General features: G+C 35.1%; 4 protein-coding genes and 1 non-coding gene across 6 annotated transcripts; 3 read left to right on the forward strand and 2 right to left on the reverse strand.

Annotated features, from left to right (window-relative positions):
- Positions 1 to 706: 706 nt before the first annotated feature.
- On the reverse strand, positions 707 to 3,136 carry LOC122037559 (UPF0603 protein OsI_019212, chloroplastic-like). Its single transcript, XM_042597075.1, has 3 exons — positions 2,651 to 3,136; positions 2,272 to 2,464; positions 707 to 1,089 (listed from the first exon to the last, which is right to left on the reverse strand). Exons 1-3 carry the CDS (start codon positions 3,068 to 3,070, stop codon positions 842 to 844), a joined length of 861 nt encoding a protein of 286 aa, XP_042453009.1. The 5' UTR covers positions 3,071 to 3,136; the 3' UTR covers positions 707 to 841.
- Positions 3,137 to 5,956: 2,820 nt separating this feature from the next.
- LOC122037557 (probable methyltransferase PMT7) lies at positions 5,957 to 13,028 on the reverse strand. 2 transcript variants are annotated; one of them, XM_042597074.1, is made up of 8 exons: positions 12,709 to 13,028; positions 12,216 to 12,630; positions 11,798 to 12,087; positions 9,726 to 10,109; positions 7,016 to 7,262; positions 6,797 to 6,935; positions 6,324 to 6,483; positions 5,957 to 6,241 (listed from the first exon to the last, which is right to left on the reverse strand). In XM_042597074.1, exons 1-7 carry the CDS (start codon positions 12,890 to 12,892, stop codon positions 6,325 to 6,327), a joined length of 1,818 nt encoding a protein of 605 aa, XP_042453008.1. In that variant the 5' UTR covers positions 12,893 to 13,028; the 3' UTR covers positions 5,957 to 6,241; position 6,324. The 2 variants fall into 2 exon arrangements, with proteins under 2 accessions (XP_042453008.1, XP_042453007.1); XM_042597073.1 differs by having other exon boundaries at positions 5,957 to 6,251.
- Positions 13,029 to 13,415: 387 nt separating this feature from the next.
- On the forward strand, positions 13,416 to 17,803 carry LOC122037550 (MND1-interacting protein 1-like). Its single transcript, XM_042597065.1, has 3 exons — positions 13,416 to 13,551; positions 14,114 to 16,169; positions 17,185 to 17,803. The coding sequence occupies exons 2-3, from the start codon at positions 14,145 to 14,147 to the stop codon at positions 17,647 to 17,649; spliced, it is 2,490 nt and encodes an 829-aa protein (XP_042452999.1). The 5' UTR covers positions 13,416 to 13,551; positions 14,114 to 14,144; the 3' UTR covers positions 17,650 to 17,803.
- A 1,019-nt stretch (positions 17,804 to 18,822) lies between these two features.
- LOC122037551 (early nodulin-93-like) lies at positions 18,823 to 19,710 on the forward strand. The gene is made up of 4 exons (XM_042597066.1): positions 18,823 to 18,977; positions 19,101 to 19,162; positions 19,293 to 19,368; positions 19,457 to 19,710. Exons 1-4 carry the CDS (start codon positions 18,914 to 18,916, stop codon positions 19,534 to 19,536), a joined length of 282 nt encoding a protein of 93 aa, XP_042453000.1. The 5' UTR covers positions 18,823 to 18,913; the 3' UTR covers positions 19,537 to 19,710.
- Positions 19,711 to 21,230: 1,520 nt separating this feature from the next.
- TRNAC-GCA lies at positions 21,231 to 21,302 on the forward strand. The gene has a single exon. It is a non-coding gene; the product is annotated as a tRNA-Cys (tRNA).
- Positions 21,303 to 21,755: the final 453 nt, after the last annotated feature.

Consider the following 21,755-nt stretch of genomic DNA (forward strand, 5'->3'; position numbering starts at 1 on the left):
TTAAGACATCATTTTATAATTTTTCTTATTTAATGTATAAGATTGTTATGCACGGTAGGTATTCAAGTTAAAATTAATAAACAAGAAAAAAAATGGATTTTTAAAATCTTTTCATTATGTCGGACTAATGTCACCAATCAATTAATGCTAGCTATATTCACTATCCCTCCAGTGCTAATTACTCCGCTAATAAGTGCTTAGGATAATGATTATAATAAGCGGGGTTGAAATTTAATAGAAGGTTTCATAATTTCTATGAACTCCACTCATACACTTGTCAATTTAAGTTTCTGTTGAACTCTCTCTCAATGATATGGAGTAGTCGTGAGAGGGCCGTTGATGTGACAATACCACACTTGTATTATATTCACTATACTATATGGCAAGGGTCAATTTTCAACAAAGCCAAACTAACAATTCTCCCTGTAGTGATCAACTACAGTTTCTCAATTTACCTCTTCAACCATATGAAACCGTTGGATGACGAATTCTATCTTTTTACTACAATACATATGAAATTATACATCTAATACTTTAAATAAATGAAGTAATAATTATAAGAGCAATGAAATTCTCAATTGCCAAAAGCTCTATTTCTTGTACTATCGAACGCATGTAATTTTCATCCATGCATTAATTTTTTGGATATGGTAAAAAAATAGCTAACTTTGGGTTTACAACAAACACATCGCCTGCGACATGCCGGTAAACCAATTTTTTTGTCATTTGATTGAATTCAAGCCAATGGGAGTTGGCATAGAATATACAACTCAAAATTCTTTGGGTTTCAGTTCTAAATAGATACGACTTTAAACTAGAATTTTCTCCTCTGATCCGACAACTATTTCTTGGAGACATAAGCATAATACTGTGCCATAGGAACCACAAAAGCAATCACCAGCAAACCTCCGACTACAAGAGTAAACTGTCCCCGTTTCTCTTCAGTCTCTTCTCTAGATTTGAAGTTGGATTCACGCTTGTTATCCTTGAATGTAGGTCCTCCAGGATCTGGCAGCCCATCAATGGCAGCAACTAAACGTTTTGCAGCAGAGACTACAGCCTCGTTATATTTCTCATCTGTAGCTAATACTGCAAGACAATAATAACTATGAGTAGTACTTGCAATTTTAATAATCAGAATGCAAGAAAATAATAAGTATGACCCCGGTATTTAAATTTTGATGATCAGAATGCAAGACAATAACAGTTTCCATAAATACTTTTCACTGGCTAGTTCCTAATTTCATATTTTCATAGATAGAATTTATGATCTCAAAAGAAGGAAAATTGTCAAGAACATATATAGCACATTCAGAAGCGGAAGGTGGTTTTTTTGTAGCTAAAGGGTAGTACGTGTAACTAATTAAAAAGATGAGACAGATGAAGCTACCCTTATTTCTAAATGTCAGTGTTCTTAAAATGCTTGCTTAAACTTAACTAAAAAGCATAGAATAAATGCTTTGTAGAAAATGCAGCTAAATTAATACATAAAAGAATGTCATCAAGTTCAGGAGTCTGGCCTGTTGTTTCAATTTGAAATAAAACCATTAAATGAATACTTCCTTTTGTTAATAATTGTTTTGAGTTATTTTAAGTTTAGTAATTCAGAGTTTCAAGCAAAGTCATGTTTAAACAAAAAGAATTGGTCAGATATCAATGCATCCTTCAGCAAGTAAGTTTTTTTTTGTCTTAGAAGCTATAAGTCGTACATTTTGTGGATGCTGACAATAGAAACATATACTGTAAATCATTTGTTTCCCCCCAATAAAGATTTTGGATGGACCAACTGTCCTTCCAATATATATTTTTTTTATCAATTAGATATGATACAATGTAGTGTAAACCAATAATTGCAGCAAACCTATAGTTTCTAATAACTATCAGCTCTACACGTGGAAATTTATCAATTCTATCATATTTCACCCCCTATGTTGACAGGATCTAGATGGAAATTTCATACTGAGTAGGGAAATTCAACTCAACAATTACTTGTTACCGACACAACACAAAAGAATGGATGTCATTTTTAGTTTGTGGCGGCGTGCGTTAAGAGCAAGCCATAGAACAATGACAATTGACCTATCAAAGTCAATTCGTTAGGTCTTTGTCATGGTAACAATGACTTTGGTAGTCAGATTCCAAGGAGCTTATTTTTTTTTTCGAGTTTGATGGGCAATAAACTCTTCCTTGACAATGCAAATCACAGAAGAGTTGTATCATAGAGGTAATTAGCCAGAAAAACACAACAACAAAAAAACGAAGAAATCCTACCAGGAAGGTTCTCCGACACAGTCGCATCAAGAATAGTATCTCCAACTGCTTGAATGAATGCAGGTCCTCCTGTGATTGCCCCTTCCTTTTGAGTGGTAACCAATACAACTAACCCTTTGTTGTTCCCTTGTTCAACAGTAGGATACCATTTCTCGAGCACCTGATCAGCATACTCAAAAGCGTCTGCTTTACTCTGCAAATCAAAGTCATTGGATGCGTTTAGATGAAGGGAAACAACACATCTCTGTGTCTAAATGATATTGCCAATCAAAATAAAATGCACACATATTCTCGCGACTTACGGCCACGGAAATAGCCAGAGAGAACACAATGAAAACCTAGAAGAAACCCTACCATTTCTCTCAAGTAAGCTGCTCACCGTGAGCTTGCGGACGGTGACAAAATTGATGTGGAGATTCTTCCTCGACTCCAGATCAGACAACAAGGTATTCAGATCCGACTTAGTCACACGACTGAGGACGCCGGCATCATCGAGGATGTACTCCTGCGGGGGGCCCTCGTTCAGCACGTCGAACTCCGAAGCGGCGGCAGGGAGATCGAGGGAGGGGACGGGGCAGAAGTTGATGGCGAGAGATAGGGCAGCGGCTGCCAGGCCATGGTGGAGGTGGGAGATCCAGGTCTTCTTGGAGGAGGAGGAGGAGGAGGAAGAAGAAAAAGAAGAGGTAGAAAAATTGTTGAGTGCGCAGGCGAAGGATTTGGAGAGAAGCGGGAGCTTGGGTTGCTTAGGGAATGAGTAGGGCTTGGGGGTGAAGGTGGAAGGTGAGAGGATGGTCTCCATTGAAGGAGGGACGAAGAGGAGAGGGAGCCGGGAGGAGATGAACGAAAAGGGAAGTGGTTGTGAATTTTTAGGCAGTTGGATTTTTTTTTTTTTTTGATTTCTTTCAAAATAAAATAAAATAAAATAAAAAGTTTTCTGGTAATGGATTTGATGAGGAATTGGTGTGGCGTGATTGGATGGCTAGTTTTTTATTCGGATAAGGCATTTTGTCTGTATTGTAATGGATGAATTTCGGGCGATTTATAAATACAACTAAAAATTTGGAGCACCTTTATAACAGCTAAACTAAGGGGGCGTTTGGTTTAGGGTAATAGGAGTGGGGAATGGGAATAGGAATCATTGATTCCCATTGTTAATGTTTGGATTATAGGAATAGGAATACAAATAAGGGAATGAATCCTTGAAATTGGGTAATGACTCATTCCCATGTACCTCCCCTTCAATGAGCCATTACCCTATTTTCATCAATCAAAATATTTCCTTATTCCAAAAATACCCTTGACTTAAAACTAAAATTTTCTCCATTAATATCAAATATAAAAATATATTTATTTATTTTTTCTTTCATATCACTTATCTCTCCTTATTCTCTCTCATTATATTTTCTCTCTCATCATAGTTTCTCTCTCATCATTTTATCACACACTTTCTCTCTCCTTAATCTCTCCTATCACACTCTCTTTCCTCTTTTTTTTCTCATTACATTTTCTCTCTCATCATACTTTCTCTCTTCTCAATCTCTTCTATCGCACTTTCTTCCTTCTTTTGTTCCTCGTCACACTTTCTCTCTCATCACACTTTCTCTCTCCTCAATCTCTCCTATCACACTCTCTTTTCTCTTTTCTCTTTTTTCTCATCACACTTTCTCTCTCATCATACTTTCTCTCTCCTCAATCTCTCTTATCACACTTCCTCATTTTTTCCTCAACACACTTTCTCTCTCATCATACTTTCTCTCTCCTCAATCTCTCTTATCACACTTACTCCTTTTTTCCTCAACACACTTTCTCTCTCATCATACTTTCTCTCTCCTCAATCTCTCCCATCATATTCACTGTTCTTTTTTCTCTCACCATCTCTCCTCAATCTCTCTCATCACACTCTCTCTCCTCATTTTTTCTCACTATATTTTCTCTCTCTTCATCCTCTCCTATCATACTTTCTCTCACATCATATTGTCTCTCATCATGCTCTCTCCAATCACACTCTCTTTTTTCATTTTCTCTCATCACACTTTCTCTCTCTTCATTCTTTCTTATCACACTTTCTCTCTCATAATACTTTCTCTCTCATAATTCTCTTTCATCATATTTTTCTCTCACATTCATCTTTCTCTCACATCTAATTTTTTCTCTTATTTTCCTTTAAGGGTAAAAAAGGAAACTTTGATTTATTCCGATAGAAGATATACAACTAACCAAACATTGCTTTTAAGAGTGATATCCATGCTCATACCCATTCCCATTCCACAATACAATGATTCCCATTCCGATTCCTATTCCTAGGAAAGAACCAAACGCCCCCTAAGTATTAAAACTCCATGGCGGTTGCAGTGAACAGCTTAGGTAGGTAAGAATCGATCGAATTTTAGTGTTGATAAATTAATAGATAAAATTTTCAGTTAATTTAAAAATACTAAGTTGATGAATTGTCTTTGCCTGATAAAAATTTTTTATGGGATCGGATGGATATTTTGAAATTAATCAATGTAAATTGAATACTCAATGTTAATTAAAAAAAATTAAGGGAGCGTTTGTTTGTATTTTTTTTTATGTTATTTTTTGTTTTTATTTTTTGAAAAAATAGAAAATATATTTGATTTGTATTTTTCATGTTCATTTTCAAAAAAAAAAAAAGAGAGTCTTTTCTATAAAAATGAAAACATATTATTTTCTGAAAAATAAAAAATATGATTTTCTGAAAAAATGAAATGAAAATACAAACAAACCAAATGCACCATAAATATTCAAAAGAAACAGAAATAATTTATTTTACTTACTTAAGAAAGAGGATTAATAATTTGATAATAGGACATTTCCAATACAAGATTTTTCTTAGAGGTTCGTGAAACTAAAAAATTAAATAAAAAAATTTAAATCATTATGGACATGAGATTTGAGATTTTAATTTAAAAGTAATAGTAAAAATCTAAATTACTTTTTTCTCTCAAAATTAATTATGGTGGAACTAATAATTAATTAACAATGTGATTTAAGATTTGTAGGTAGATATTTTTATTACGGAGAGTAATAAATTTTTATGTCTTTCAATGTGACATATTAAAAAAAATTTAAAAAAAACTCATTTAGAAAATTCTACTTATGGAACATGCCCTAGCAATCTTAATAATCTACAATACTTTAATAATAATAATAATAGCTTTTACAAAATGGATTGTTTGAACGTTTAATTTTTTATTCATCTCTTCAGCCCCCTTGGGTAATAGAATGCCTCTTTAAAAATGCTGAGACTAATATACCATTCATTATAAACGCTTCTCGATTTAAATTTATTGGATTAAATTAATCCTCTCAGAATTAATTGACTTAAACTAGATAAATAATATCAACTAAAAACACTTAAGTCAATATTATTTTATTATACACTTTACTTATTAAATTTGAGGCAATCAGACTGATTCAGACCCATTTGAGCTTCCGACCAAGCATGATGGGATTCAAACCCAGCTGAGCTTCGAACCATGATGGTGCACTGACACCATCAAATACGAAGGATTAATAATTCATTGCGAAATAAATAATTGAAAATTTTCGACGAAAAAACTTTTTTTAATTTCCGAATCCATCCTCCAGTAAATAAAGATCAGGAGCAATGTTGCTAGTACCTGCACTCAATTCTGGTGTTTTGAGATATACAACCAGGAAAAAGAGAAAGGAGGTAGATTGAATTGATCAATTAAAATGATACAGCCATGTGAGACCATGCTTGACAAAACAATTAAAGCTAGAATATGAGCCATGACTAAACTTGCACATAAACTAGTTGGTAGTCCGTTTCAACTTTCTTTTGTCACAGTAATGGCAAAACTTCTTCCACATGATGTTATGTGGAACTTCCTTATGCACTGCATCTTGGAATTTATCCAAGTTCGATTGTCCAGAACATTGAGTGAAGTGGACTTCACCAGTGTATTCGAGTGATCCAGAGATACTGCATCCTTCTGCAAAGTTAGCGTCAATGCCAAAACACAGAAATGAAAAAGAATCTTTGTAGGTTTTTATATTCAGCTTACCTCAAATGATAGCCCAAAATTTCTTCCGGCAAACTAGCACAGGCTCCATCTTCTTTTCCTCATTTTCTAACATGTGCAATGTGAAGTCCCAAAGGAACTTGGGTGCGAGATTTCGGACTGTGGACACAATAGACTCCTCATCTCTGATTATAATAAAGCCCTGGATATATACACAAAAAATGGCAATTTGGTAACTAAATAAAGCCCTGGATATATGTGGCACAATTTATGTTCAGGTTTGTCAGTAGTGCACATAAAAAAAAATGCAGAAGCCAAATTGAAGACCAATGTGCCTTGGCGAAGCAAGTATTTTGACAGTGCAACCAATTTTGTTCACCATAAAAAGAATGTAGGATTATCAATCCAGAATAAAGGATAACCACTTTTCTTTTGAATTATGACAAACATTTTTTGTGAAGTTCATGTAAAGTTTATACACTGTAACTAAATAACTAAAAGTAACAAAATTATACCTGAGGACGGATCATGCGATCCATCTCTAGCATGATATCTTCTATACCACAACCTTCCACATGGTCTTTGTAATGAGAAAAAAGATGAAAAGTGTGGAGCAGATCATATGAGCGTGGGTATGTTGAGAATGGGACACACCTATAACACAAATTTTAAGCAATGTAATATCTACAATGACAAAACTATTTACTAATAATAGCTTCAAGTTGACAACCTACCAATCATGATAAGCACCAATTAACCCACGGTCATAAATGGCAGATAATGTGTTACTCATGGTAGCCGGAACAATATTCATCACCCACATAGGCAAGGCACTTAATGCCACCGAAAATCCTCCATAATAAGCATTCATGTCCATGACATTTCGTATTTCAGTCAGGTTGACACCAATCAACTTCCAATATTCACTAACTTGTTCTCGCCAAAATCTATTATGCTTGTCAAATTTCTCCGGAGTCACCCCTGTTGGAGATATGACAGTAAATATGATGTTGATAAAGTATGAACTTTGAAAAATAAAACTTTCAAAATGTCCATTTTATGTAGGCTGTAGCTCAACAGCAATTTTCCTGGAATCAAATAAATACATAAAGTGAACCAACAAAGGAAATAAAAATGTACTATATCTATGTTTATATTGGAACTCAAAATCAACAGCTGAGAGCTTTGAATGGGAGATCCACACTCTTCAGAATGATCTAGGGTTAATTAGTGCCTAAAAATCAAAGTACTTTATCATGTTACAAATGTTACATCCAGTGGAAGAAAATTGAAAATGAACTATTGTTAGCACAAATAGTTAATACAATTTTTATAACACAGATCAAAGTTCCAACTTAGCAAATTATAAAGAGCAGCTAAAAACTTGGATGCTGCAATTGATATATCGCAAAACAAAGTTTCCACATTTAACAAACCATCTATTTTTCACATGTTATGTTTGATGAATGGGTAAGATACACAGAGAATTGGTTTCCCTGATTTATAATATCAAGTAAGAACATAATGTTTTACTGCAGAACATCAAAACATAATGTTGATTATTCAAAAATCATCAAGTACAGATTTTCCATGCAAGAGATGTACAATAAGCATCAATTGAAGAAGCCAAAAACAGCATTTCTTGAGCAATAAATTTAGATTTCTATTTGACATGGAAAGCCAAAGAACAAAGAATGATGATATAACTAGCAGTATGACTATGGTGAGCATGTAGAATGGATCAAGTAAAGACTGCAAGTAAAGAAACAAATCAGATTAAGAGAAAGTGAGAGTGAACATTTTTTTGATTAAGGATGTATTTAGGAGAGAAGCAGTTGGCATCTTTAAAATGCATTCTAATTCAATCTTTTTTTTCAACTAAAACTGGTGAAGTTCAATAATATTAAAAATGGCAAAGGAGATATCATTAAAAGGATAAATAATGGAGCATTGAAATGGAGAAAAATTCGAGATTCAAGACTTTGGTGAAAGGAGACAGAATATAATACCATGTTTATCTCATAATTGAGTTGGTTTCATGAGTAATATGTACCAACATATTTTATGGGATTCAGTGTTGAATACTCAGGAAACATGTACGTGGAGCTTTAAAAAAAATCAAAAGGTACTACTTTCTATCAATTAAGGTTGTGATAGATACTTTTTAGGAGTAACTAAGGCTGTTTCCTTCAATAGATGGAAAGAGGCTGGAGAAGGGGAAGAGGGGGAAACAGGAAAAGAAATATGGACAGAATTGATCCCCTCTGTATCTCTTAAAATGCTCCACAATTCAAGATGAAATGAACTGCAGATAATTATATTTTTTAAAAAATAAAAAGTTATTAATAATTATTTTAAAAATCTTTTTTTTTAAAAGGTTTTGGAGGAATGAAATTTAATAAATTAATTATTCTTTTCCTCTTTTCACTCAAAGGAAAATGATGGGAAAGAAAATTGTGTAAGTTCTTTCCCTCGAGGAAACAATAGAAGGGAATCACTATATTATTTATGTTCTACCCACTTTCTTTCTCTTTTGACATTTCATTCTTCCACACTTATTAACCCTCCTCAAAGACAGTATAAATATAGCTTGTTAGATGATAAAATAAAATATAAGATGACAGGAACATGTTCAAAGATGACTAATATATTCTACTATTAAAAACGTTGAAATGGTGAAAATCAATGGTATGAAAGGTCCAGCAAAATCAAAAAAATATATATACTTCAACGTAATTGAATTGATTTGAAAATCTTAATATAGCCTTCAATATATAGTTCAACGGCAAGATACAATACATGTAGGAAAAACAGTAATTCACAATTATTTTATTAAGTTTGAAATCGTAAAGAAGTGCTTCTAATGTGCTCAAGCCACAAGCCATGATGAGACACAACTGTTAGAGAAAACTCTTCACAAAAACTTGAAGACAGAGTTTCATAAGTGGGGAACCAAAATTATATACTTTTCAGAGAAACTTGACCTCAGTCTAGGTGTGGAAAATCATAAGCTTACAACTAAAAATGCCGAGAACTGATATGAAGGAAAAGTATAGATGCAACAGGATTTCCAATTCAAATACCAAAAATTACTAGTTCAAAGAGCCAAATCAGAGAGTTTCATAAGTCCACGCACAAATGAAAAACATAGAATCAATTATAGAGTAGAAATGCATAATTAGTTCCAAGCATGTTGAATTATGCTAAAAGATAGCGTGTTTACATTCAACAGTATGCGGTAGTTATGTTCTAAGCAGCCGATAAGAGCGCAGATGATGCAGATGTAGCTAGTTAGTTCTAAGCATCTAATCCTTGTTTTTTTTTTCATGCATAATTTCCTTTGTTGATCTTCTACTTATTATCAATGCAAGTTTAAGTAATAAGGGTCAACGATAAAATGTCAACATAGCTATATAAACATGGAAAAGGCAAATAGGATCTTACCTATCTTTTCCAGACTTCTTGAATATACTGAAAGGCGTTCAGGTCTAGGAGGGAGCTTTTGAAAGTATGGTTGGTCAGGATTTAATCTAAGGCAGTTCCTTAATGGACTTCTCCATGAAGGAACAGGATCCTCTTCTGGTTCACACAAAGTTAACAGCTTCCTCTCTGCATTTTGCTGTCGGCATAAATCATCTTCTGGTTTGACCCATATAGCAGTCTGGACTTGTTGAGCAATGAGTTTCCAGCACATTGCAGAAGTCAGATTGGACAGCTTTTTCCAAATCGTCGGAAAATCTTTGTCTTTCCTATATGCAGGTGGAGCAGAATAGACAAAATAACCGTTTGGGCGTAATAAACGATCAACCTCTTTGAGCAGTATGCCATCTGAAACATCCAGATACCAATCTATCAGATCAAATATACATTCAGTATGTCTATTTATAACCTAGCAAAATAAACTATGAAACTGAACAGAAGCTTTAGATTAGAAAAAACTATCTATCAAATTACCAAATCATATTGATCTCCTAAAATGGCAAATGAAAAACTAAAACAAGCAACCTCCTGAATTATTTATGTACTGCTGCCTAATCCCACCATTTTAAGCAAACCAAAGAAGATTGTAGGTTTCTGGTTTCTTAGAAAATATGGTCAATTTTATATTAAAGATAGAGCTCCATGTTTGTTATCTCAACTTAACAAATACCACTAAGACATTATTATCTAATTCTCTAAACATTAGCACTGTATAAAATAAGAATGTGCAAAGATATATCAGACTGAGCTAGACTATCTCATTTAAATCATGATTCGGTATATTACCCTGGTATCAAACAAGAAATACTCTAGACATGGGAAATGATCAATGTGATAGATCAATCATTTCCCTCAATTAATTATTGAATCAGGTAAAGCATGAAACTTAGAACTCAGTTACACTAGACCATAGGGTCCTTAATTGACATACATTCACATTTCCAATTCTTCTGTGGCCCATCCTTTAAATATATATACTATGCCCATACACATACAAGCATATGTGTGCATTGAAATTATACCAAAATAATGAAATTTTATATATTTTTTCTACTCATTCTATTGCGACAGACACAAATGAAAGGGGAAAAACAATATAAAATGATTATAACAAGAAATGATGATGTAGAGATTAGAAAGTTACGAAATTTATTCACAAAAGAATGATGCAGTTCAAATCCTCTTTGGGAACAAAAAACAACTACTTTCCCTAGTAGGGTCATGGCCTTCAGTATCATGCAAGAAAATTTATTATTTTTACCCTACAGCAAGCTTAGTTATCACCTCTTAAAACTTTCCACTAATGAGTATTATGGTTTCTAGTGTTCTAGACATTTAGAGTATCCTTCAATCAGTCACTTCCTATCTGCCTTAGCACAAACCTCATAAATAAAATTGTTACATAGGATTCTTACTCCAAACACAAGCCACAACAATGTTGACATTTCACTAGACAATATGAGAAACAAAAAGTGCAGATGCTTGCAAATTATAGGAATAAAACATTGAAAGATGATTCTGCAGATTGAAGGAACTTTCAATGTTTGAAGTGATATTTTGAACATGAATGACATATATTCAAACTTTAAAAAACAAATTGAGTCTTGGAGCTAACTTTATTAAAAAAAAAAATTATATAGATGTTTTCTTCATTCAATTAGTTAAACAAACTGTTGTAGAATATCAAGCAAGATCAGGCATAGTGAATCAGAGGCAAGAAACCACTTGATATGAGAGACAAGGACCGTAATGTGATTGGCATAATTCAAAATATCATGAAAGAAGAGTAACAAAATTAATCGAAAAATACCAGCAACTTAAAAAACTATCTATATCAACGGGGAAAAGGAATTTTTACTAGTATGTAATGAGAACATAATTAAGAAAATGATACTTCTTTTATTAACAATCATTTACTAAAGTGCATTATATACCAAAATATAAGGATTAACAGCACACCATGTTTTATTATTGATGATGTGATAAAAAAGACGTTGACAAAGGCTCTTCTCAAGATGAATATGAGAAAACAGTACCATCTTCATGCCAATCAACACGGCATCTTGAACAATGAGCCATCTCAAATGAGTTGCTAGGAAATGGTAATTGTTTTGTAGCCAACACTGCTATCATCGCCCCAATCCCTCTCTCTAGAGCAAACTGAATCTGATTCTCGTGCCCATCTTTTGGAGCAAATGACATAGTGTGGATGTCTAACGGAAGCAGATAAGCTGAGAAGCTGGCAACCCCACAACCAACATCCAAGACTTGAACAACTCCAGCTGTACGAAGGTCACCTGTTTCATTAGTTGTCATGTTTCCCAGCCTGCATACTCAGCAATTGGAGATGTAGGTTTATCAAGATCTGGATTGCAAAAACAGATCAAATCCCGACTATTGGAAGATTTTGTTTTCCCAAGCATTCTACCAATAGAGTTCGAACCGAGAAATTACCTCTGAATATACTCGGCCGCCCCATGCTTGAAGTGGGTACCTCCTCCGGGAAACCACCACAGTTTCCCCTTCGCATGCACCCAATTCTGTCCCCCTTTTACCTCTGCGAGGCGCGAATGATTCACGTTGCTACGCCACACATAGTCACTGCTGGTAGGCCACCTTATGGGTATCTTGTAGTCAGCCGGCGGGGGCACCAAGCAAAACAATCTGCTCCCCGCCGGTGGACAATGGTTCTCGAGCTCTTCTTTCTTCGAAATTTTCGAACTTCGGATCAAACTTAGCGTGTAATTTGCATCGTGACAAGGAACGTGCTCATTGTACTCAACAGGGCAGACATTGACTCCTGTCGGTGGGATCGAAATCGACTTGGTTCTGTAAGTGAGAACGACTCGGTTCGGGAACCCCGTTTCGTCTGCAAAAATAATCTCCAGTTATGCGGCCGGATCTAGAAGATTTCCACAGAAAGATGAGCGAATGCGAGAAAGGGTACCTCGTGAAGGAGGATCGGACGAAGAACGACCGGAAGGGAGAGTGCTGGAGCGGAGGACGGCGGCGGAGGATGAGGAGGTGGCGGAGAAGAGGGTGCCGGCGTAGAAGGAAGCGACCATGAGGAGGAGCGCGATCAAGATCAACTGACCAGATTTGGAATCGAACGCCACCGACAGATTTCCCATCCCGCACGCTCTGCTGTCGACGTCGCCGCTGCTCGATCGATGTGCCGGATAAAACTCGTCGAGGGCGACGGATGGGAAGGAAACAGATCTCCAGGTGTTCTAGTGTTAGGCACAAGAGCATTGTTTATTTAGTTTTGTGGGAAATTTACAAAACATTCAGCGTCTTCTTTTTATTTTTATTTTATCCTGCACGATTTTGCATTGAATATTCTATTTAGAAAAAAAAAATGCATGTTCATTTTATAAAAGAAAATTATTAAATAAGTTTCTCAAGATTTTGATCATACTCCTCTCTGCTTTAATGCAACAATAAATAAATAGTTGATGAAAACTTAATAATGAATAATTTTTTAATAAACATTTTATCTAAAAATAATGAATATTTTTTTAGTTTTAATTTATCCTAATAATTTGCCATTTTAACATTCGAAGTTGAAACATTCTCTAACTAAGCCAATAACCACGGTTAACTTAATTTCTAAGGTTAAAATTGCGATTGGCTATAAATACCCCCACAAATCTCCTAGCAAGTCGAAAGCCAAATTTTGAGGTATTTTTTTTCTCGGCTTTGTGCTGTGACCACCAATTCACCCCCAATCCGCCCTTCTGTGATCGGCGATCGATCTTCCGATGATCTAAACCGCGCTAGATCCGACCTGGTAAGCTCCGATCCTTATTGCGGCGCTCCATGCAATGAATTGCCTCGTCTCCCCCCGTCTATGGCGGTGTTTTCATCCGATGGATTCAAATCTCTTCCTGGTAGACCCTTTGGAAATTCGATATTCAAGTTTCCGCTTGATCGAACATTGGGCGCAGATTTAACCCTACTGATGGGGTTTTTTTTCCCCTAAAAGCTTCTATGTTCTGTGTCGGAAATCGTTCCAATTTGACTTTTGCGCGATAATTTTTAAATGTTGAATGTGTTTGTTTGCTCGCTCGTTGATTTCTTTATTTATGTTCTGTAGAACCGATTTGTTGATTGAGGAAATTGCTATTTGAATGACTCAATTGCCACTTTGATATGTGATTTTGTTCCCAATTTTTTTGGGGGCAGTCGGAGTGGCATTCCAATAATTGAGAAATTCTGAATGGTACTATATTTTACGATTGTTACGATTGAAAACTGCGGTCAGACTCTTGGAGGATCCTTGCATTTCCGAATATTGTTTCGTTTAATTTATTGTATCGATGGGTTGCCGATTCTGTAATCTTGATACGCAGATATCGATTTGTGGCTCTACCCGAAGCTACAATGGCGTCAAAGGCAACAGTTGACGAAAATGGCACTCTCGAATCACCTGCTGTATCCTCTCAAGATAAGTGTAGCAGGAACAAGAGAAAATTTCCGACGGATTCCCCGGCCCTTGACACTCTTGATCCTTCCGTTATGGAAAGTGCGTACCATGACTATGGGCCATTTCCAACTGAGGCTTCGAGCAGTCGAGATCTTGACAATCATGTCAGCTTGTGTAGTACTTGTAGAGGCCTTATGCATAGTCTCAAAGAGGCATTATATTTGGAAGATGCAAGAGAATCCTACTGGAGTGGCATGACAGAAACCCACCTCGAGGAGGTTCTTCTAAGTAATTTGGACGCAGGATACGAATCTGTAATTAAAAGGATTACCTCTTATGGATACAAAGAGTCTGTTGCAATTAATGCTCTGTTAAACATTGGCCATTGCTATGGTTGTAAAGACCCTGTTGTGAATATTGCTGAACATGCTCTTGAGTACCTAGCAAGCGGAAAAGCAGTGGATGTTTCTGAGAGAGAGAATGGACCTGAGCAGATCAGAAAGTTGGAGAGGAGATTATTGGACGACATGGTTGATGTACTTATCGAGATGAGACCTTTCTTTGGTAGAGGAGATGCAATGTGGTGCCTGCTAATGTGTGATATGAATCTTTCCCTTGCATGCACTATGGATAGTGATACCTCTAGTTGTTCAGGATACAATGGCGTTTCAGGTCATTCTGCTTCTCAGTTAAACACCAATTGTAATTCCTATGGTTCTGGTCCAGTTATGTCCGAATGCAATGTTCCTGCTGGTGCGCCAAAATCTTCAACTCATCCTCCATGTTCCTCTAGAGATGAAACCTCGAGTTTGACTAGCAATGCTGGTTTACCTTCTTCACAATTCTATGCCTCACGCACTGTGCATGGTTCATACAATCATTCAGAAAACTTGAAGGAGAATTCACTATCTTCATCTAAATCTTTAGAGGAAAATGTCTTCTCTTATGCTCTACCTATATCTTCTTTTCCACGTGAAAAATCTGCTGGAAGTAAAAAATGGCATGCCAGTACTTCTAGGGCTCGGTGCCGATCAAATCAATCTAATAGGAATGGCCGAGTTCATGCTGATAGATCAGGTTCAAAGTTAACCAAAAATAGCAATTTGGCTAAAGTTCTATTACACAAAAAGAATAAATCTGTTTCAGGTTTTATTAGTGATCCAAAATCCACTCCCTTAAAACTGGATAAAACAGTTGAACTGGTCTCTTCAGAATCAGTTACAACTCAGAACTTCTCTTTTACTGCTGGTTCATCTAACACAGTAGCAACTGGCTTGGATAAAATCAGTAAGAACCCTTCCTCACCTCCTGCAAGCTCTGATGCTTCCTTATCACTTAGTACTGATACTTGCCATAATGTCGCTATTGGAAAAAATGGTAGTTATGACTCCACTAGGAGCAGTTGCAATTCTAATCTTCTACACAGCCAGGTTAGCTCAAACTCGACATCTATGAATGCCAAAGATGAACTATTGGTAAAATTACTCTCTCGAGTAGAGGTGTTAAAGACTGAGTTGCAAGACTGGACAGACTGGGGACAACAAAAGGTGATGCAGGCTGCTCGTAGACTCAACCAGGACAAGGTTGAACTTCAAAACCTGAGGCAAGAAAGAGATGAAGCAGCTCGTCTCCTTAAAGAAAAGGAGACGCTAGAAGTTAGCACGATGAAGAAAGTAGCAGAAACAGAGTATGCATGGTCAAAAGCCTGTTCCCATTATGAATCTTTAAATGCTAATATTGGGAGGCTTGAAAATCAGAACCACAAACTGAGGCAGGAATTGGAAGTTGCTAAGACACATGCTACTGAATTAGCCATCAATTGTCAAGACGCATCAATGAGGGAAATCATGACACAAAAAAAGAAGCACTCTTGGGAAAAGGAAAGAATAATGCTTGCTGAGGAGCTTGCATCTGAAAAACAGAAGTTGTTGTATCTTACCCAGAAGTTTCAAGAAGCTAACGAGTACCGTGACCAGTGTGAGGTAATTATCAACTGTGATTGTGCAGTTTGTTGTGTGATAACTTTCTTGTTTATACTAGTGCTTATTTTAATAATTTTATGAATGCTAGTCATTGTTCTCGATCATTTTTTCCCTTTTTGATTTGAAACCTTTCCTTTATTACATTGAATTGAGCAACAGAGAAATACTTGGTAAACTGTGATATCTAAGTCGATATGCTTTATGATTTCTATATTGTTATAAATGAAAGGTAACATTACCTTGCACATTATTAACTGTAACTAAAAGCAATAGTAAGTTGATTTCATCATTCATATGTTCTCCTTGTGTGTTCCTTCTTCCCACAATTACTATTCTAAGAACCAAATGTTATTTTATATTAACAGGAGAAATTCAGACTTGTGAACAAATTGTAACAGAATGCTGTAATTGTGGAATCTTAGAATTAAGATAATTATTGATTAGTTGCCTCGAAAGCGAAGAGGTAATTGTTGGAAAGCATTCACATCGTTAGTTAGCCAATAATATTGTTTTCATTTATGTTTTTAGCATTCTACCTGAGACTCATTCTTAATTGACACGTCTTTGGTTTAGAACAAAGGTGCAATCAAGTTTCAAGAGAATTTCAAATAAAACAATTTTAGTGTATATATGTTCGTGTGCTAGGGCATCCCAACAGTTGTACTGACAAGTAATAAGTCATGTTGAACTAAGAGATTATTTATTCTAACAATTATGATGTGTATGTTTAGATATAGAATACATGTCTGACTGTAAATATTTGTAACTTACATTGAAGTCATCCTTGAGGGAAAACAATCTTTTAGACCAGAGAATTGGTCAAGGGAAGAACCAAGTATGTTTTAGATGCCAGAGACCCAGATAATTTATTAGTTTTCGTATCTCTCCAATACCTTGGCTCATTTATAGCTTCTGTCACTTTTCTATGATACACTTTCTCAGTAAAGTTTGGTCATTTGAGTTGTTTGAATATGTAACTCTGGATGGTGGTTCACTTAAAATATAAATATTACAGGATAGGTGGAAACTTGAAGTTAAGGCAAGGCAAGATATCCTCGTGCAGGTTGCTGCTGAAAGGAATGAACGTGAAAGAATAGAAACTTCGGCTAAATTGGAGGAATCAGCCATTGTATCAAAGGCGGAAAGTGATTTACAAAGATACAAAGAAGAGATCAGGGGCCTTGAAGACAAGATTTCAAAAGTGAGAATTAATAGCTATCCAAAAATCCCTGAACTTAGTTGGGACACGAATGGTCATTCTAATGCTGAAATATTGGATTCCGATGGATCTGACGATGAAGTACCGCGTGATAGAGAGTGTGTCATGTGTTTGACTGAGGAAATGTCAGTTGTTTTCCTCCCCTGCTCCCATCAAGTTGTTTGTGCAAAATGCAATGAATTGCACGAGAAGCAAGGGATGAAGGATTGCCCTTCTTGTAGGACTCCCATTCAGCGAAGGATCCATGTTCGCCCACTTTAATCTCAACTTGCAAATGCTGTCTTTAGGTCAAGGTTTGAGTCGTAGTTTGAGGTTTGATACTGAATATGGACGTTGTTCCTTTTATTCTCTTTCCTTTTAATCGTTAAAGCATTCAGACACCATTGAAGTGTAATTTCGTCCGTCCTTTTTTTCCTATTACTTCTTTCTTTTTGTTTGAATAGCACATATTAATTACTTATCCTATCGCTGTTGTCACGGACATTTTAGTCAATGGAAGAAAAATAAATATGATCAGAATCAACTTTTTTTGGATATTCAAACTTGGATCCTTTTGCCACCTTGAATGCGAGCTTCATCACTGCACATTTTTATTTTGAGATAGATTGAAATACCTAATTGATCTGTTTGTTAGGCCAAATTCAATCTGCCAATCGATCAGCAGCGTGTATGAATTTCAATGCAAGTTTCTTCTATGATTGACTGAAAATTTACATCCATTTATTTTAGCTACAATGGCCATTTGATCTGTTTTAATCTTATCTTGCACTCTTAGACAATCCTTACATGGTCCAAACGTCTGGAAACACTCTCGGTCGTCCCGATTCACAAGAATGTGCATACTAACACACTTTATATAAATTAACGTTTTAAGTAATCCTGCATCTAATAAATAAATGGACAATATAAATTTAGGTTCGAAATAGATTGAGCATAAAATACGGGATTGCAACAGGGCAGCTGACGGTTTTTGGAACTCTTTACCAAATCCCCGTCGCCAGCTGCTTGTTTCCATGCCGCACGATACGAGTGGCGGGCTCACGTTTTTTACCGATAAGCCGCTGGTCTTTCAAAAGACTACACTTTACCAATTGACTGACTGCTTGGACGGTGGGTCACCTCCTGCGTACCTTTACTCAAAAGATAACCCATTAAAAGTGACTGAATCCGTACCCAAACAGAAATACATCTGGTTCTACCAGACCGGGGGGCGGGAGCAAATCGATCTTCCGATGACCTCAAAACAAGCAGCAGATTCTATTTCTCTCTCTCTCTCTCTCTCTCTCTCATGCAACCCATGGAATTCCCAAAACCATCAGCTGCAATTCGGAGGACTAAACAATTGACGAATCCTCAAGCTCCTCCGATCACTACTGGCATAAAGCAGCAGCAGCTAGCAGCACTGTAAAAACAGTCTCACCCACTGCCCATAAATACCCACTCATTTCTCCATCTCACACACACCAACTTAATTCACCTTCTCCTTCTTCGTCTTGGGATCTAGTAAGCTAAATCTAATCACTAAATGGCATCGGTCACTCGCTCTTCGATGGATCAGAAGCTCGCCATGGCAAAGCGCTGCTCTCATGGTATATATATATATATATATATATATATATATACATATGCCTTTTGTTCATTCAGCTTCAAATTGTAATTTTTATTACTCAAATCTCGTCGCATTAATTTTGATGAAATAATTATATTGGCAGAGGGAGTTGTTGCAGGCGTCAAGGCCGCCGCCGTCGCAACCGTTGCTGCTGCCGTCCCCACTGTAAGCATGCAGTAGATCAATGAACACTAGTCTAATTATATATTATTATTGATGAACATTTCTTTTATGTGCCATCAGTACTTTATATATTAACTTCTTCGGGTTCCTTAATTTTGAGAAATGTTTATAGTTGGCCAGCGTCAGAATGCTACCATGGGCGAAGTACAACCTTAATCCTACAGCTCAGGCACTCATCATTTCCACAGGTTTATTAATTCATCTTTTAAAAGCTCTCGTTTTGACTATTTTCTGATAAAAATTATTACTTATCAGTTTATATATATATATATGCAGCTGCTGGATTAGCCTTCTTCGTAGTTGCAGACAAGAGTGTGCTGGCACAGGCCAGGAAGAACTCCTTCAAAGAAGCTTAATTATATATATAACTACTGCTAATAAAGAATATATATACATTAAGAATCCATGCATATTATGGGGATGGATAGAATATAAAAATGTAAGAGTACTGTTCGCTCTTGTGGAGGTTTGTTGTAGATGATTCCCAATTTCAAAGAGGCTGGCAGATTTGCATGTTACTTAATTTCATATCTACAAATTCCAATTTGCTTGTGTTTTAATTAGTTGATCATTGATATATATCAAATCTGAAGAGGAGTCAAATATTACAAGAAGGCTCTTATTTTTTACATCAACTACCCTATTTGTTCTTTATATTTGAATTTAATAAATACATTTTCTAAATTTAAAGAATGAAACATTGATCTTAAAAGTAAAATAATATTTTTTTCATCTCTCCTTTCAACTCATTTTTTCAATTTCTCTTCTTCACTCATTTTATAAATATAATAATAAAAATAGAAAAAAGAGAAAATAAATAATAAAAAATTAAAGATAATAGAAATTTTAGAATAGTTGATGTAATGTATAGTGTAAAGTGATTATCTAAAATCTAAGGTAAATTTAGACATAGTTATTGAGAAATTGATATTGATCTTCTTATATTACTTTGTCTATTGAGAAATTAATAAGATTTTTTCTCTCTCACATTAATCAAGAGAATGAAGGGAATAAAGCAAGTTTTAGTACCGGATCCAAACATAATCAATTCCTTGTTTGAAAAAGTGAATAAAAAAAATGAATTAATGAAATCAATCAGAATAGTTGCAATATATAGGGCAGATTTATATTGTGAATATGATATTAAACATTTTAAAATCCTTCCAATCCTTCCATGAAATTTAATTTGAAAAATGTAATTGTAAAGTAATCTACTAATTTAAAGTGTCGATAAAAGAATAATTAGCTTCCATTTTTAAAATATATAGTTGTTGTCATTTATCTGGCTTCTTCTTGACTTAGCAGTCGAATGATATGTCCTCTCGGGGACGGATTCCTTAGGATATTAAAATTCATTAATCATCTAAGACAATTTGAATTATTTATGATATTAAACTGTCTGTTATGATTTATCTGTACTTCTCAATTTATGTTAGTAATCGATGAAAAATTTCCTTAGGATTAAACCGGACACCTCTAGAATAATCGAACTCCCGAGGATAGCGAGAATTTGAATCTCACCTAAAATAGTTGGAATTACTTATGTCAGTTTGTCTGATCCATCTGTACTTTTTATTTTGTCTAGATGACCAATGAGAAATTTCTATGGGATCAAATTGGTCATCTCTAAAATTAATCGGATAGTAAAACCTAAATACTTCAATTATAAAAAACAAAATTCCATTGTCCAACTTTAATATGGTGATGTGGGTGCCTTTCTTGAAGAAGTTAATTGACTAAGGAATATCAATATTTTTATGATTTTGATATACCATACCAACTCTGTGGCAAAATAGGTGTTGATTAGGATTTCTATTAATCATCAAAGAATAAGAAACAGAATTTATATGTGACTTATTATTTTTTTTTAAAAAAAATATGTTTACAAATTATTCTTCTACTCGTAATCTGGTATTGAGTGTGATAATCAATTGGAGAAGACAAATACGAGGAATCAATTTCTGTAAGTATTTAAATTGATTATATTAAAAAACAATGATTGATTTTATTTACTACATATAATAAGTATATTAAAAAATTGTGTCGTAATGGGTCCATAGCTCAGTGGTAGAGCAATTGACTGCAGATCAATAGGTCACCGGTTCGAACCCGGTTGGGCCCTGCATTTTAATATTTTTCTTCAGTGGATTTATGATAGATTTTTTTAAAAAGCTCATTGAGGTACAAATTTAATTGCAACCAAGCTACATACTGCACTGAACACATCAGCTCATAACACAACAAATTACCTCGGTTAATTAGGTATTTAAGGATTGAATTACTGTAATAATTTTCCGAGTTTTTCGATTTATCTAATGAACGCACTTGTTCTTACATTCGTGAAATTTTTTTGTCTTACATCTCAATCTGATGAACGCAATTACATTTTAATATTTTTCTTCAGTGGATTTATGATAGATTTTTTTAAAAAGCTCATTGAGGTACAAATTTAATTGCAACCAAGCTACATACTGCACTGAACACATCAGCTCATAACACAACAAATTACCTCGGTTAATTAGGTATTTAAGGATTGAATTACTGTAATAATTTTCCGAGTTTTTCGATTTATCTA

This window comes from Zingiber officinale, unplaced genomic scaffold (assembly GCF_018446385.1).
Source record: "Zingiber officinale cultivar Zhangliang unplaced genomic scaffold, Zo_v1.1 ctg61, whole genome shotgun sequence".
Taxonomy (NCBI): Eukaryota; Viridiplantae; Streptophyta; class Magnoliopsida; order Zingiberales; family Zingiberaceae; genus Zingiber; species Zingiber officinale.